The 16,371-nt window shown below is 41.1% G+C and overlaps 1 protein-coding gene across 3 annotated transcripts in view; it reads left to right on the forward strand.

Annotated features, from left to right (window-relative positions):
* EDRF1 (erythroid differentiation regulatory factor 1) overlaps positions 1–16,371 on the forward strand; it is a 40,555-nt gene that overhangs the window by 20,131 nt on the left and 4,053 nt on the right. For all 3 annotated transcript variants that reach the window (XM_032423176.1, XM_032423177.1, XM_032423178.1), the window contains 8 exons: positions 261–461; positions 1,817–2,035; positions 4,015–4,238; positions 6,364–6,522; positions 6,681–6,830; positions 8,028–8,181; positions 10,029–10,144; positions 11,020–11,171. In XM_032423176.1, coding sequence (XP_032279067.1) covers positions 261–461; positions 1,817–2,035; positions 4,015–4,238; positions 6,364–6,522; positions 6,681–6,830; positions 8,028–8,181; positions 10,029–10,144; positions 11,020–11,171 — 1,375 coding nt within the window. The remainder of the gene's footprint in view (positions 1–260; positions 462–1,816; positions 2,036–4,014; positions 4,239–6,363; positions 6,523–6,680; positions 6,831–8,027; positions 8,182–10,028; positions 10,145–11,019; positions 11,172–16,371) is intronic.

A 16,371-nucleotide genomic window follows, 5' to 3' on the forward strand; every position in this document is an offset into this window, starting at 1 on the left:
ACTCCTATTTCTGTTGTAAAATTTAACTTTGAAATAACTTTTTCCAGTCTTGAGTGTGTTACTTCGTATTTTATTTTCTGCTCTGATTGATTATCTCTTCCTTTTGAAATACATAAAGCCATATGTGATATCTGACATAATATAAATTTAGAATAGATACAGTGGTACAAAGCTTTCAGCCAGTAACAAATTAATATTCACTGTATTCATAATTTCTAATACACCGGTGTCTTTTTCTCTTTTGCACCCCTTCTGCCCAGATACTTACTGCTGCCTCTGCACCAACATGCTTTCGGAAGTGCTGCTATTTCTGTCTCAGTATTTGACGCTCTGTGGCGACATCCAACTGATGCTGGCCCAGAATGCGAACAACAGAGCAGCACATCTTGAGGAGTTTAATTATCAAACAAAAGAAGATCAGGAGATACTACACAGCCTCCACAGGGAGTCCAGTTGTCAAGGTATGCCAGTGAGACCCAGCATTCGATTCATGTGGGGATTATTCCGTCCAGCTTATGCTTACCGGAGTATGTCCAGGAAAGTGGCGAAAATATTAGTGTTTTGATATTGCAGTTTTGTTTCATTGATTGCTTCATTTTAAAATTGAACATGATCCCTCATGTATTTGTGTGTAAAATGATTTCAAAATATTTCATAATTACTAATTATACAACTAGGACTAAAGATAAAATAAGCTCTAAGACAGTTGTGTTGACTTTTTTACTCTAGTCTTTTCGTGAGGTTTTCCTAGGTAACCTTGTAGTCAGTGAACCAAGCCATGGTTTTCTTTTGAAAAGGAATAACAGGTGGTAAAAGGGAATGAATTACCTTCTGAATGATTTCTGGGGGCCCAGATCCAGAGATCACTTTTTTAAACTTAGTTCATGGCTGGCTGACTTATTGAATATATTACTTTGTTTTGGAGTTGTTCGATTTTAAAACTGGGAGATAGAATTAGTCCACAGCGACTATATCCTTAGTTACGGTTGTAAGCTCACTGTGGTCAGGGTGGTAAATGAGCTCGGAGATCCGTCCTTCTATCATGGCATTGTCGTATTTTGCTCTTAAAGCGTTGATGTTATTTGATATCCACCTCACCAGAATTTTTGGACATTTACACATCTGGAGAAGTACATTGGGGGAAATGTAGTATTTCCTCACTTTGGCCCTCTCTTCCTCTTCTCTCTTGAGTTTCTCAAATGATCAGTTTCATCAAGTTAATTTCATTTAAAACACTTCTGTGTGAGAGTGACATCTCTCGTGGATGCCAGTGTTAGCAGCAGGGGTGCTCCCTTTTTTCCCCCTTGAATTTTGGGCCCTGCACCTGAGTTTACTCCAGTCCCACCAGATGGCCTGTTGGAGTCTTTGAGAGCTTATGTAGCAGCTTCTTCAGCGAGGTAAACGGACATTGCAAACCGTAAGGTACGTAACTAGCCTCTTGTAGCAGTCAGCTCTATTTCAAGAACTATTTCCATTAATTAAAAAGAAAAAAAAATGTTTTACCTCGTATCAGTGAACTTCAAGTCTGTACCAATGAGCAAGTGTGCTTGGTAAAATCCAGATCATGGAAATTGTTTGGTATTTTTGGTCAGGAAAATATTTCTTTATTAAAACATTAATATCCCAGGAAAACATAGTTTTCTAAATTAAAAGATCTTTACTTTAAAACGTAAAATTTTAGATGTATTGATTAAATCCTAGTAGGATTATACCATTTTGGATTTCTTTTACTCTCTTAAAAATAGGAGATTACATGGATACTAAGGAAAAAGGGTTCTTGGGACTCATGGTGATGTTTCCTTCTTTTTCTTTCAAGGATTTGCATGGGCAACTGATTTGTCTACAGACTTAGAGAGTCAGCTTTCAGTCAGTTGTAAATGTTACGAAGCTGCTAATGAAATCTTGCAATTTAGTGACTTAAAAAGCCAGAACCCAGAACACTACGTACAAGTATTGAAGAGAATGGGTAACATTAGAAATGAAATTGGTGTGTTTTACATGAATCAGGCTGCTGCACTGCAGAGTGAGCGAGTAGGTGAGTATCTCTTTGGAGTCCGCTCTTTATTGCCTCTTCTCTTAGAAAATCGTGCTGATTCTATGGTCTGAGCAAAGAATTGTGGCACTTGACTTGATGTAGAAAGGGGTGCTCTGTTGATGAATCTTTTATTCTTAAGTTCTTGAGAAATAAAGATAGGAAAATACATTTCTCTTTGAGATTCATCATTTCATTGTCCTCCATTCTCCATCTGATCAGTTCAGAAGTGAAGCGCACAGCCAGCCTGTGCTAGGCTCTGTGCTGCGTGTGTAATTGACTAAAACATAGTCCTCTTTCATGTCAGGAAGCCAGAGAGAAATACAGATCTTTGGGGTGCCGGCCTGGCTCTGTTGGTAGAGCATGCGACTCGATCTCGGGGTTGTGAGTTAAAGCCCCATGTTGGTTGTAGAGATTACATAAAAACAAAGTCTTAAAAAAAATAAAAGAGGGGCACCTGGGTGACTCAGTCATTAAGCGTCTGCCTTCAGCTCAGGTCATGATCCCAGGGTTCTGGGATCGAGCCCCGCATCGGGCTCCCTGCTCAGCAGGAAGCCTGCTTCTCCCTCTCCCACTCCTCCTGCTTGTGTTCTGTCTCTCACTGTCTGTCTCTGTCAAATAAATAAAATATTTCTTAAAAATATAAATAAAGAAATACAAATTTTTGAAAAATGCCATAAGCACAGATGCAGTACAGTAGAAGAGTGGGGAAAGGAGATGTTTATTGAAGTTGTAAGGCTTTTTGAGGGCTTTTGGAAAGAAGGTGTGGTTTGAGCAGATTGGTGCATGACGTAGGATATCAATAGGCAGATACGGGCAAGGGCGTGCTGTCCAGACTGAATAGGCAGCATTGAGAAGGACTAGAGATGCAGGGTCCAGTGGATTGTGAGGGTAGCAGCAAGTGGTCTTTTGTGATTCGGGCAGAGGATGACGGATTCAGCTGGGCCTGTGTTGAGTTTGAGATACGGGTAGACATGTGAGTGGAAGGTCTGGCTCAGTTGTTGGTTAGAAACCTGTACTTAGAGCTTTTGGGGTTAGCAAGACATAGGTTGGGGATCACTCAGATGATATAGGGAGGGGATAGTTAGATCCATGAGAATGCTGGAAATGTCAAGACCACCCAGCATAAGGAAGGAATAGGGCCGCAGTAGTACAGAGGACAGCGGTGGTAAGTTGAGGAAATGTGTGTGTGCCTGGTTGTTTGAGAACTGTGCTTGGCACTGGGGATACAAAGAGGTCATGCTTTTTAAAGTGTTTTGTTATGTAAGAACCTGTGCTTTTGAGGTGTCTCTGGAGGAGGAAGTCCGTGAAGGAGCATGCAAAGTGGTAGTCAGAAACCTAGGAGAATTAGATACAACCCAGATCATACCTCTTACAACTCCATGGGACCACGTGTTTTGAATCTTTATAAAATAGGGCTTTGCTCAGATGTCTTTATTTGCTTGTTTTCATATCAGTCAGTTTATAGTGAAAGAGGGCCATGTTTGAGTATTGTATGAATCTGCTCAGGCTGCCATAACAGAATATCACAGATCGGGTGGGTTAAGACAGAAATCCTACTTCTCACAAGTTGGAAGCTGGAAGTCCAAGATCAAGGTGCCAGCAAGGTTGGGTTTTTCTGAAGCCTCTCTCCGTGGCTTGCGGATGGCCACCTTCTTGCCTGGTCTTCTCTGTGCTGTGCCCCTGGTGTCTGTTTCTCTTAGAAGAACACCCGTCATGTGGGATCCGGGCCCCATCTTATGACCTGGTCTAACTTTAATTACCTCTTTACAGGCCCTGTCTCCAAATACAGTCACATCGGGGTTAGGGCCTTGCCATGAATTTGAGGGGGTGTGGTGCGAGCAGGTCACTGCGATGGCCGCACGCAGCTGGTTCCTTAGCTGTCCTGTCCCTGTCCTCCTGCCCTTGTCCCTTCCTGGGACGTGCAGAGGGTTGACACTGATGTCTGCTTACATGTGTTGTTTTCTCTTTTTTTGGTGCAGTGAGCAAAAGTGTGTCTACCGCGGAGCAGCAGTTGTGGAAAAAAAGCTTTTCTTGTTTTGAAAAAGGAATTCACACCTTTGAGTCGATTGATGATGCCACGAATGCTGCCCTGCTGTTGTGTAACACGGGGAGACTCATGCGGATTTGTGCGCAGGCGCACTGTGGTGCCGGCGGTGAATGTAGGCGGGAGTTCTCGCCGGAAGAAGGCTTGTATTACAATAAGGTAACACGCGTGCGTGTCGGACCTCGTCCATTCACACCTAATTGCCGTTTACCTTTGCCATCGCTCCCTGAAAGTATGATAAAGCTAACTAGAGCTGTGGTGACGGCACAGGAGAGACCGGCCCGAGAATGCGAGAATGTAGTGTTGAGGCAGGCATGTTGAAAAGATGGTTATCCAGTGAGTCGTGTTGGCGTAAGCAGAGGAGACATCCGGTGGATTAAAGGCTGACATGGAGAAGGGTAACTGAGAAAGTGCCAGGAGAGTGGAGGAGAAGCTTTGCGTGATGAGACCAGCACAACACAATAGCAGGGTCACAGAGTAGACGATGGACACATTTAAATGTGTAAGAATAACGATTCCCAAATGCACAACAGAAAGCAAAATTGAAAAGCAAACCCCAGTCTAGTGAAAATATTGATAACACAGAACAGATCAGAGGTGGATAAACCCTTCATATATGAAGAAGAGTTAAGAACCATTGAAGACGGGTGCCTGGCTGGCTCAGTTGGTAGAGCACACGACTCTTGATCTCCGGCTTGTGAGTTCGAGCCCCACGTTTGTACATAATGCTTACTTTAAAAATAAATAAATCAAATAATCACTGAAAATAAACTGCCCCAATAGACAAAAGGGCAAATAATCTTTTTTTTTTTTTTAATTAACATATAATGTATTATTGGTTTCAGAGGTACAGGTCTGTGATTCATAATACCCAGTGCTCATTAAGGGGCAAATCCTTTTTTTTTTTTTTAAAGATTTTATTTATTTGACAGAGAGAGACACAGCGAGAGAGGGAACACAAGCAGGGGGAGTGGGAGAGGGAGAAGCAGGCTTCCCGCGGAGCAGGGAGCCCGATGCGGGGCTCGATCCCAGGACCCTGGGACCATGACCTGAGCCGAAGGCAGATGCTTAACGACTGAGCCACCCATGCGCCCCAGGGGCAAATAATCTTGAACAAAAAATTCATACACATTAAAAAAAAGTGGTTAATATGTAAGAAATTTCAAATTTTAAATTTTTATGATATTTAAAAATTGAGTTTCTTTTGTTTATCGAATTGCCAAGTATTTTGGCAAGTGGTAACATCCAGTGTTGGAACAAGAACTCACCTTTTTTTTTTTTTTTTAAATTTTTTTTTTTTTGGGGGGGGGGAGGGGGGGGCGGGGGGGGAGGGAGAAGGGCAAGCCGACTCCATGCAGAGCCAGCGATGGGGCTCCATCTCAGGACCCTGAGATCATGACCTGAACTGAAACCAAGAGTCAGATGCTTAACCGACTGAGCCACCCAGGCAACCCAAGAGCACTCCTTTAACAAGTACTTCACGGCTATGTGAATACTAGTGAAGAATGTTTGTGGCACAGGAGATTTTTTTTTTTTAAGATTTATTTATTTATTAGAGTGCGAGTATGGGAGGAGGAGGGAGAGGGAGAGAGAGAACGAGCAGACTACCTGCTGAGCACAGAACCAGATGCAGGGCTCGATCTCACAACCCTGAGATTATGACCTGAGCTGAAACCAAGAGTCAGATGCACCACCCAGGTGCCCCATGGCATGGGAGATTTTAAAATCCTTTTTATAGTTTTTTTAAGTTTACAGATACACAGAAAAATGTAGATGATACACACAAGAAATGTAGAAATTATCGCTAGGTGATGGAATTAAATGTGATTTTATTTGCTTAAATATAATGACCATGCCCTTTAGGCTGGAGGTAGTAAAGGGTGGACGGGGTTGCTTCTTTTTACAGTCAGATCCAGCAATTTTTTATCCTTGGGCTCATCAAGTTAGTTTTTTCTAGCTTACTAGTTATATAAACAAATTTTCATTTAGAAAGGAAAAAAAACAAAGGAAATGCATCTTCGTGCATGAGCATGAGTCAGAAGGCACTAAGGCTTATGCTGGACTCGCTGTGGAAGTGGGGAGGGCTTGCAGTCCGCTTGAACTGGCTTGCCTCATTGCAGCGGTGTCATTGATACGGTTTTTTCCTTTCCTCACAATATTGCCCTTCTGTAAATTGTTCCCACACCAAATTAACATCTGGGTGATTTTAAAGTATGTTTTATTTTCATATGTTGTTGGCATAGATTCAGACCAAGTCAGAACTGGATCTTTCCCTCCCTCACAGGCTGTCGATTACTATTTGAAAGCTCTGAGGTCACTGGGGACACGAGACATACACCCGGCTGTTTGGGATTCAGTGAATTGGGAATTGTCCACGACTTATTTCACGATGGCAACTCTACAGCAAGATTATGCTCCATTATCTAGGAAAGCTCAGGAGCAGGTAATAATATTTGCGGGGCTATAAAAGAAGCCTTCAACTTTATGCCTTTAACAGATATTGAGCATATTTTCCGTAACAAGCAGGATTTAAATATTTTTATTTAAGATTATAGGCTTGTCATTTTTTTCTCCTCCCCCTTAAAAAAAAAAAAAAAACAGATTGAAAAAGAAGTCAGTGAGGCTATGATGAAGTCCTTGAAATACTGTGATGTGGACTCAGTGTCTGCCCGACAGCCTCTTTGTCAGTACCGAGCCGCGACCGTCCATCACAGGCTGGCGTCCATGTACCACAGTTGTCTGAGAAATCAGGTATTGCCATTCCAAACCTAAGTTCAACGCCAAGTCCATTTAAAAGTGTCCGGTTGTTTTTCTTATATTTCACTATTTAAATGCCATATATTCTGTTAGCTGCTTTAGAAAAACTTGCAGTGTAGGTGATTTTCCGCTCTCGCCTCTGCTGCATATTTTTCTCTACAATAATTGATTGGGTATTATTTTGTGAAATTACTTATCTTCTGTGTGCCACCCCTTCCCCACCAAGTCTCCCTCCAGACCCACCCGGAGTAACTACTGTCCTGGATTTTCCAGTATGTCCGCACCTTTTCTGTTTTACCATTTAAACATTTTACCTGGTGGTGAACTTTATAGGAGAAATCATACTGTACGTATTCTGTGGTTTATTGCCTTTGACTAGACATGGTGTTTTTGAGATTCCTCCTGGTTGGTGCATTTTCTTAGTTCACTAGTATTCATTTAATGAATATATCACAGTTTATCCATTTTGTGATTTCTGAACTTTTGGATCGTTTTAGTGTGAGGCTATTAGAAGTAATCTGCTGTGAACAACCTTGTACATGAATCCTGGTACTCAGATGCATGTGTGTCTAAGAATAAATAGAGGCCCAGGTTGAAGGTACCTTCCTTCAGAAAGGTTGCCTGGCTTCTGCCAAGGAATCTTGTGTTTGAAGTTTCTCAGGAATGTTTTTTTGTTCCTGTTGCTCTTTCCCTTTACTTAGCTCAGGACCAAGACAACTTACCTTGCAGTCCCTTGGGTATGGGCCTTCTTCTGGGTGCCCTTATCCTGAGAATACTGTCCTTTGAGGTCCAGCTTAATCAGAGAGGATTTCTTTTCACTTTAAGCTGGCCCCTGGACACTCTCCCCCTTGCCCCAGGACATCCTAACCAAAATTCAGGCTTGCCCAGATGGCCTAGTATCCTCAAGGCAAAAGCAAGCTTTAGCATTCCAAGACAACCCAGTGGGGAAAGAGTTGTTTTTTCAGCTGATAGTGCCAGGACAGCTGGGTGTCCACTGCTGGAGTTGGACTCCAGCACCTCATATACAAAAATTAACCAAAAGTGGATTAAACACCTAACTGTAAGAACTAAAACTATAAGACTTCTAGAAAAATAACGACACTAACATTTAGTGATCCAGAGACTTGGTTAAGTAGTTATAGTGAAACCCAGGCTTTAAGATTTGTCTTTTTATTTTATTTTTGATTCTAGGTTGGTGATGAACATCTTAGGAAGCAGCACCGGGTGCTGGCAGATCTTCATTACAGCAAAGCTGTTAAGCTTTTTCAGCTTCTCAAAGATGCTCCCTGTGAACTACTTAGAGTACAGTTAGAAAGAGTGGCATTTGCAGAATTCCAAATGACCAGTAAGTTAATTTTTCATTTTACAGATCTGTGTGCATTGACTTCGTGTTGGATTGTCTTAGAGTGAGACAGATGTGGGGATCTCTCTTGAATGTAAATAATGTTGTTTTCTTTTTAATTTGCCCATAGTTAACGGCTTTGGGTAGGGGCCAGGAGAAGTCTCTATACTTCTTGAAGTTTAGAAAATGGATTTGATTATGTTCTGTGACCTATTTATGTTCGTAGAAATATTGAAATATAGCCCATGCTCTCTTACTTGGAAAAAAGAATATGACAGGTCACTTGAGACCATTAGAGATATAAATCATCATGAACAACATAGAGAAGCAGTGGTCCCATTGAATTCCTTTAAACCTGCAGTGGGTACTGGCAGCTGTGGATTACAGAACTAGAACTGCAGATCCTGAGCAAGGTTAGAGCTCTACGGGAAGGGACGGGAAGAAGGCAGGCGGATGAGCTGGCTTTGCTAGGGCAGGCCACAGCAGGGAGGGAGTCGCTGCCCCACACTCAGTGTTTGCCTGAGTTCTCCCGCTCTTGCCCACCTGCTCCCCTTCTGCAGCAGGGGTCTTTGGAGAACTGGCTCTCATGTGGTAAAGAAACAGACGTTTCTTTGAAGTGCAGCTGTTCATTTGATTTTATTTCAGTTGTTTCCTTGTATAAAATTAAAATAAACGTAATACTTAACCAGGTAGATGACTCTTTCAGTAGAGTATCCCTGAAGGATGCACAAGAAAGTGATAACATTGCTGCCTCTGGGAGCCAGGAGGAAGGCTTTCACTGTTTTCGGATTCAGATTTTATACATTTTGAGAATGTATTACCTATTCAAAACAGTTTTTAAAATACTTTTTACTGGGACACCTGGGTGGCACAGTCAGTTAAGCATCTGGCTCTTGATTTTGGCAGAGGTTGTGACTCAAGGTCATGAGATCGAGCCCCATGTCAGGCTCCACTCAGTGTGAAGTTTGCTTGAGACTCTCTCTCCCTTCCCTCCCCCCACCCCCACCCAAGAAAAATAAATCTTTAAAAAAAAACACACACACACAAAAACTTTTTACTGAAAGTATTTTTAACTTTTTGCCAGTGTATACTAGATGGCAGGATTAACAGTAGCTCTTTCTGGGGGGTGGGTTTTGGGTGACCTATTTTCATTTGCATCTTTGAATTTTCTGCCATGTTTGAATTCCTTCAAGAGAGCAGGCATCATTTTCATAGAAACAGATACTGGGAACAAATTTGCTAAGATGATAAGTATGGTTAATTTTCCTTCTAAAAAATGTTTAAAAATTGAGTACCTGAAAAAAGTAATGTAAACATTTGGGGGCCTTTGGACCAGACTTGTCGCAGCTGGTTTCTTTGACTTTACACTCCGGTCTTATTTCAGATAGGCTGTGTTCTCACCCTGACAGAACCAAATGGTAAGGCAGGGAGACAATTGTTACTTATTGTTTTGTAGACTTAATATTTTTATTTAGAGGGGCGCCTGGGTGGCTCAGTTGGTTAAGCGACTGCCTTCGGCTCAGGTCATGATCCTGGAGTCCCTGGATCGAGTCCCGCATCGGGCTCCCTGCTCGGCAGGGAGTCTGCTTCTCCCTCTGACCCTCCCCCCTCTCATGTGCTTGCTCTCTCTCATTCTCTCTCTCTCTAATAAATAAAAAAATCTTTAAAAAAAAAAAAATATTTTTATTTAGGGATAATTATTAAAAGTTGGATTTTAGAAAATTTGTTGAGATTCTCGTGAGCTACTATTATAGCATTTGAAAATCAGTTTTCATTAATACATTGACATTGGATGGGTTTCTAGATTTATATTTAAAGGAATGATCATTTTTGTGTTTTTAACACTCTAGGTCAGAATAGCAATGTTGGAAAATTAAAAACACTATCTGGGGCTCTTGATATAATGGTGAGAACTAAGCATGCATTCCAGCTCATCAGAAAGGAGCTTGTAGAGGAATTTGACCAGGTAAATGGAGAAAATATTTATCTTTGTTTTTTGTGTGTCTTAAGCTAAATGGTGAACATATATAGTGAGCATGTGGGGTATATGTGTGTGTGAGGTGTATGATGTGTGTGTGTGTATATACGGACATATATACATATATGTGCTTTGCATAAAACATTAACAGTGATCTAGTATATTTTCTTGGTGGGATTATTAAACTCTTTAAGTTGGAACTATATCTTTTATATTAAAATTTTTTTTTCTTTAACCACATAGAGCTTAGTAAGACCCCAGTAGCATAACATCTCTGTTGTGTTTTCCTTTTGCTTTTTTTGTTCTTGTTCTGTTTGTTTTTAAGAAAGAAAGAGGTGCATAGCTCTTTTATAATTTCTACTAAACTGCTGGGTAGCAGGTGAACAATGAATAGGCTTAAGCTCCTTGGAAAGCAGTTCTAGTTTGCCTGGCATTCCAGCGTTCATGCTGCCTTCTGCTGTTGCTGAAAGCTTCCCTGAATCCCCCATGGTCCACCAGCCTGTTACCTCTTCCAGCCCCGGTTTGTCCAACCCTGTAGCATGCCCGTTTCCATCTTGCTCCTTTACTGCAGTGTTGCAAAGTGGGAGATTTCCATTTGGGATTAATTTCTTCTATGTAAGTGCCTGTTAGGTGTGAGGCATTTTTCACAGGTTTTAGTCTATCAGAGTGATCTCCGGGGTGGGAGGCTCATCACATTTCAACAGGCTGTGCCTGGAGGAAAACAAATGACCTGGGGTTTCCTTTTGTTGGTTTTGTTTTTGGCTAATAAGTTTATGGGGTGAGTGCAACTGTGGTCCCTTCACTTCACTATGAGGCTGTCACTGTCGGGCAGCTTAGGTTAAGTAACTTCTTGTTGTTTTCAGCCTAAGAGTGATGAGTCCACTCCAGCTGCGGATTCCTCTCCTAGTCTTAATCGAGAAGAAGTGATCAAGCTCCTCAGTATATTTGAATCTCGGTTGTCATTCCTTCTCCTTCAGTCCATCAAGCTGCTGTCTTCAACTAAGAAGAAAACAAGGTAAATCCAATGGTTCTTTGTGGAAATTTCTTTTCCAGCAGCTTAACCTGTAGAAAGGTAATAATCTCTACTGACCATATGAAAAGATAGGTTGTATTCATTCTTGTCTTTTATGTGGGTGATCAGGGATTTTAAGTGGTGCTCTTTCCTGACTTGGTAAATCAGATGAGACTCCTCTCCGTGTGGCCTACTACGTATTGAAACTATAGAAACAGGTCTTGCTTCCTAAGAGTAAATACCCTACTGGTTATAACGTTTTCCCTGAGAGATGACTGACCCTGGAATGAAGACCTCTACTGTTTCTAAGAACTGTCCATTGTCTTTAATGGGAAGGCAGGACTACAGTTTTGATATTCAGCACCGAATACACTAATAGGAAGGAGATGACGGAGCATCGAAATCTCTGTAAAGCCCAAGAACTTAGTGAAGAGAAAAGTGTGAGCATCTCAGCAAAAAATGTTCTCATACACCTGTACCAGCTTGTCTAGTTCTTTTGTTTTTGCCAGAGTTGCTATGTTGGCATCATTAATTTAACTTGAAATTCTAGTAGTAGGTACTAGACCAGGAAGGTAATATAAATAATATGTCTTCCTTTTTTTAAAATGTAAGTACAGTCTAGCCATCACCCTACACATACATTGTTATCAGTTATTCTATGTGTGTATTTTATCAATTTATAATCTTCAGGTGCTTTGTCTCTATATTTGTTTTAGTTTACATATAGTAAAATTTACTTTTGGTGGTGTATAGTCCTTCAGGCTTTGAGAAACACATACAGATATGTGTCTCCTGCCAAAATCATGACACAGAACAGTTCCATCACTCCAGAAATTCCCTCTTGCTACCTCTTGGTGGTCAGCCCCTGCTCTGCCCCAAATCCTTAGATCTCAGGGAGAAAGCTTGCTGTCTTTTACCAGTAAGTGTAGCATCAGCTGTGGGTTTTTGTAGATGCCCTTTATCAAGTTGAGAATGTTCCCTTCTATTCCTAGTTTTTATCATGAATGGATGTGGAATTTTTGTCAGTTTATTGGTACACACATTGAAATGACCACATGGTTTTCCTCCTTTAATCTCTTGATGTGCTAGAGCTCGTTCAGTTTTTTTGAATGTTAAACCAGCTTTGCATTCCTGAGATAAACCCCACTGTGTTGGCATGTGTCATTCTTGGGTATCCCTGGGATTCCGTGTGCTAATACTGTGTTGAGGATTTTTGTGTCTGTTTGTGAGGATGGTTCTCTCCTGTAGTGTGATCACAGTTCTGGTCTTGTAGTGGTTTTGTCTGCTGTCAGTACTAGAGCCCTGCTGGCCTTATTAAATCACTTTGCAAGTGTTTCCTCTTCTGGTTTTTAGGAGTGTAGAGTTATTGTTTCTTCCCTAAAGGTTTGTTAGAATTTACTAGTGAAATTATCTTAACCTAGAGTTGGCTTTATTGAAAGTTTTTCACAATGAGTTTAATTTCTTTTTGTAGATAAAGTTGACTTTTTCTTCTTGAGGAATGAAAGTGTATTTTAGCTGTTGTCAGATGCATAGGTTCACAGTGTTCCGTATTATCCTGTTAATGTCTTAAGGTGTTTGTTGTGGTAGCCCTCTTCTCATTCCTGATAATTGCCAACTTTTGTCTTTTTTTTTTTTTCTTGGTTAGTCTGATTAGAAGTTCATCAGTGTTATTGATCTTTTCAAAGAACTGGTTTATTCAATTTTTTTCCCCATTTTTCTATTTTTAGTGTCATTGATTTATACATTTATCTGTATACCTTTCTTTCTGCTTATTATGGGTTTAATTAGCTCTTTTACTGGTTTCTTTAAGTGGAAGCTTAGATTATTGACTCGAGACCCTTTCTCTTTCCTAATATAAGCATTTACTATAAATTTCACTCTGCTTTTGCTACATCTCACAAATGTATTTTCTTTTTCTTTCAGTTTAATTTTAATTTTTGATATCCCCTGAAACAACTTCTTTGACCCCTGTGTTATTTAGAAGCATGCTGCTTTGGTTTCTAAATAGTGGGACTTTCCAGGTAATCTTTATTATGGATTACTAGTAATTCCATTATGTGCTGAGACCATAACTTCGTATGATTTCTCTTTTTTGTGTACGTTTGTATTATGGCCTAGAATATGGTTTGTCTTTTCCATGTGCACTTGAAATATATGGGTATCCTGCTCTCTTGGATAGAGCATCCTGGAAATGTCAATTAAGTTGGTTTATAGTATTATTCAGGTCTTCTGTATTCTTACTGATTTTCTACTTGTTTTATCAATTACTAAGAGAGGAGTGGAATTTTCCAACTACAGTTGTGGATTCGTCTATTTTTCTCTTTGGTTCTGTCAGTTTTGTTTCCTCTGTTTTGATGTGGACACATTTAGATGCATACACATTAAGGATTGGTCTGTCTTGGAGGATTGACCCCCTTACCATGTGATATCTGCTTTTTATCTTAATATAACTACTCAACTTTCTTTTGGTTGATGTCTTTTTCTTTCTTTCTTTTAACCTAACTATGCCATTTTTAGTAAAAGTGAGATTTTTATAAATGACATATAACTGGGTCTTGCTGTTTTTAATCCAAACTTAAAATTGGTGTCTTCAGACCATTTACATTTAAGGTGATATAGTATAGTTAGATAAAATCTGTCCTCTTGTTAGCTGTTTTGTCTTTTTTGCCTTCTCGAGTTACTTGAACATTTTCTATGATTGCGTTTGATTTCACTATTGATTTATTATTTATACTATTTTTTAAATGTTTTGGTGGTTGACCTAGGGTTTAGGTTTACATCTTTAATCAGAGACCACTTTCACGTGATATTCTGTGGCACCACATGTTGTATGAAGACCTTCAGATAGTCCCTCCCAGTTCTTCCCTCTCTTCAGTTGTTACCATTCATTTCACTTTTACATATGTTACAAACACAATACACTACTACTGTTTCTGCGTTAGATAGTTACCTTTTAGAGCAATTAAAAATAGAACAATTTATTTTTATGTGAATTTATTTTACCTTCATTTATTCCATTTCTAGTGCTCTTCTTGGTACAGATACCATTTTCTGTCTGGTGTCCTATTCTTTCTGCATGAAGAACTTCCTTTAACATCTACCAGCAAAGAATTCTTCCATTTTGATTGTCTGAGAAAGTCTTTATTCCTCCTTCAGCTTTGGGAGATGTTTTAGCTGGGTATAGAGTTCTAGGCTGACAGACATTTTTGTCCCACACTTACGGGATGTCCCTCCCTTGCCTTCTGGCTTGTGTGTTCTCTGACAGGAAACCTGTTCTGATTCTTACCTTTGTTCTGAGGTATATAATGTGCCTTTTTTCCACCAGCTGCTTTCAGGGTTTTCTCCCCCCACCCCCAGCAGTTTGAACATGATATTCTTGGGTGTGTTGTGATTTCTCCTTCCTTCCTTGGTATTTTTACTTCTTCTGTTCCATTCTCTCTTCTTTCTCTGTGGTTCCAGTTGTACCTATGCTAATCTATCTTTAAGTTCACTGATTCTTGATTTTTGTCACTTATAGTTGAACTTGTCAAAGGCATTCTCTATCTCTGTTTACTGTGTTCCTCATTTCTGGTATTCCCATTGGGTTTTTTCTGTAGGTTCCATCTCTCTGCTGAAGTGACCATTCTGATCTTGCACATTGTCCACATTTTCCACTTGAGCCTTTTAATGTATTAATCATTGTCATTTTAAATTGCCAATCGGATAGTTCCACCATCTGTGTCATATCTGACTCTGGTTCTGTTGATTCTTTCTCTTGGTGTGTGTTGTTTCCTTACCTTTCTACATCTCGTAGTTATGGGAAACTGGACATCTCAGCCTGAGGGAAATAATTTTTGTGCCTGGAAAGTTCTTAACACCTGTCCTATGCTAGACCTTTAGTATGGGGGGTTGAGTTCATTTTTCTAGCCTGGAGCTGAGCTGTGGTTGAGATTTTTTTGTTGCTGTGGTTACTTTTCATGTCCGGCAGCCTTCAAGTTCCTCAAGCAGTGCCTGTGCTTAGTCTGGAGCAGGTCTGCAGAGGGTTTTTCTGAATGTCTCCTCCACCTTTAGTTTTAGGATTTTCCTAAGGAAGGTGTGTGGTACCTCAGAGAGGGTCTGTCTTCACACTCTTAGAGTTCTCTCAGCTATAATTCCACTCCTGCTTGTCCTTCAGTGCTTCTAGCCTGCTAGGGAGGGGAAGAGGGTGGGCCAGGCCTTCTCAGTTGTTTTGGGTGAGCCTCACTCTTAGGCAGAGACTGGGTCCCTGAGTGCCAGGTGTGTGGCCTCACACTGCTCCTGCCCCAGCCCCAGGGTGGAGTGGTTTTTTCTGTTCACTGCTTTATCTGCGTTGACTTTCACCAGTGCCCTAAGACTGCCATAGCTTGTTGCCTGCCTGCCCTTCTGTAGCTCTAGCTAGTCCCCTTGCCTAGCCTGCATGAAGGTTGCTTTCTTAGGGCTCTCGCCAGTTTTTTATGTGAGCATCTGGTAGGGTCTTTGAAGAAAAGCCTACCAGACAGGTAAACTCATCCTATATCTGCAGCCCCCTTCACTCCCTCACCAGCCCTCACTCAGCCTCTACCAGCTCATTAAATTCTTAGCAGTATCTGGGTATCTGGCTGCATCTGCTGCAGACGAGGAAGTACTTCCCTGTCTCCCTGTCTGTCCTTAGTTTGCAGACTCAGTGCTTACCCAGCGACCCCAGCTCTTCGACAGATTCACGCAGAGTCATGTACTTGTAGTTTGTCCTGCTTTGTGTTGCTGTGTTTGTCAAAACGGTGGGAATGATACTTTTTCCTGCTGTCTACATTCTGAGAAGAAACCCTCTCCAGTAACGCTTTCAGATAATTCTCTGTGGCCTGAGGAGAGCTTTTGTTTGGGGCGGAGCACTCAGTCTTAGGTGCGCTGCCATCTCGGCCGCCGTCCACCCTCGGCGCGGCCCTGCGTGCTGTCCCTGTACGAGCAGGGCGTGTTGGCACGTGCGCTGTGGCCCAGCAGATGCGCTGTGTTCTGAAGGACCAAAGAACTAGAAGGCGCAGGAGACGGTGCAGGTAGGAGTGACACGCAGTTGAAAAACTTACGGCTTTTCCTCTTCGAGAACAGTGGGTAAATTCTAAATTTTTTTCTTGGTTTCCACAAGGTGGCAATATAAACATAGGATATGCGAGAAAGAGTGATTCACTGATTGGTCACAAATCGATGGTTTGAATAGTTAGCTAACAGGTGA

Source organism: Phoca vitulina, unplaced genomic scaffold (genome assembly GCF_004348235.1).
Source record: "Phoca vitulina isolate PV1807 unplaced genomic scaffold, GSC_HSeal_1.0 scaffold28, whole genome shotgun sequence".
In the NCBI taxonomy this organism is placed as follows: Eukaryota; Metazoa; Chordata; class Mammalia; order Carnivora; family Phocidae; genus Phoca; species Phoca vitulina.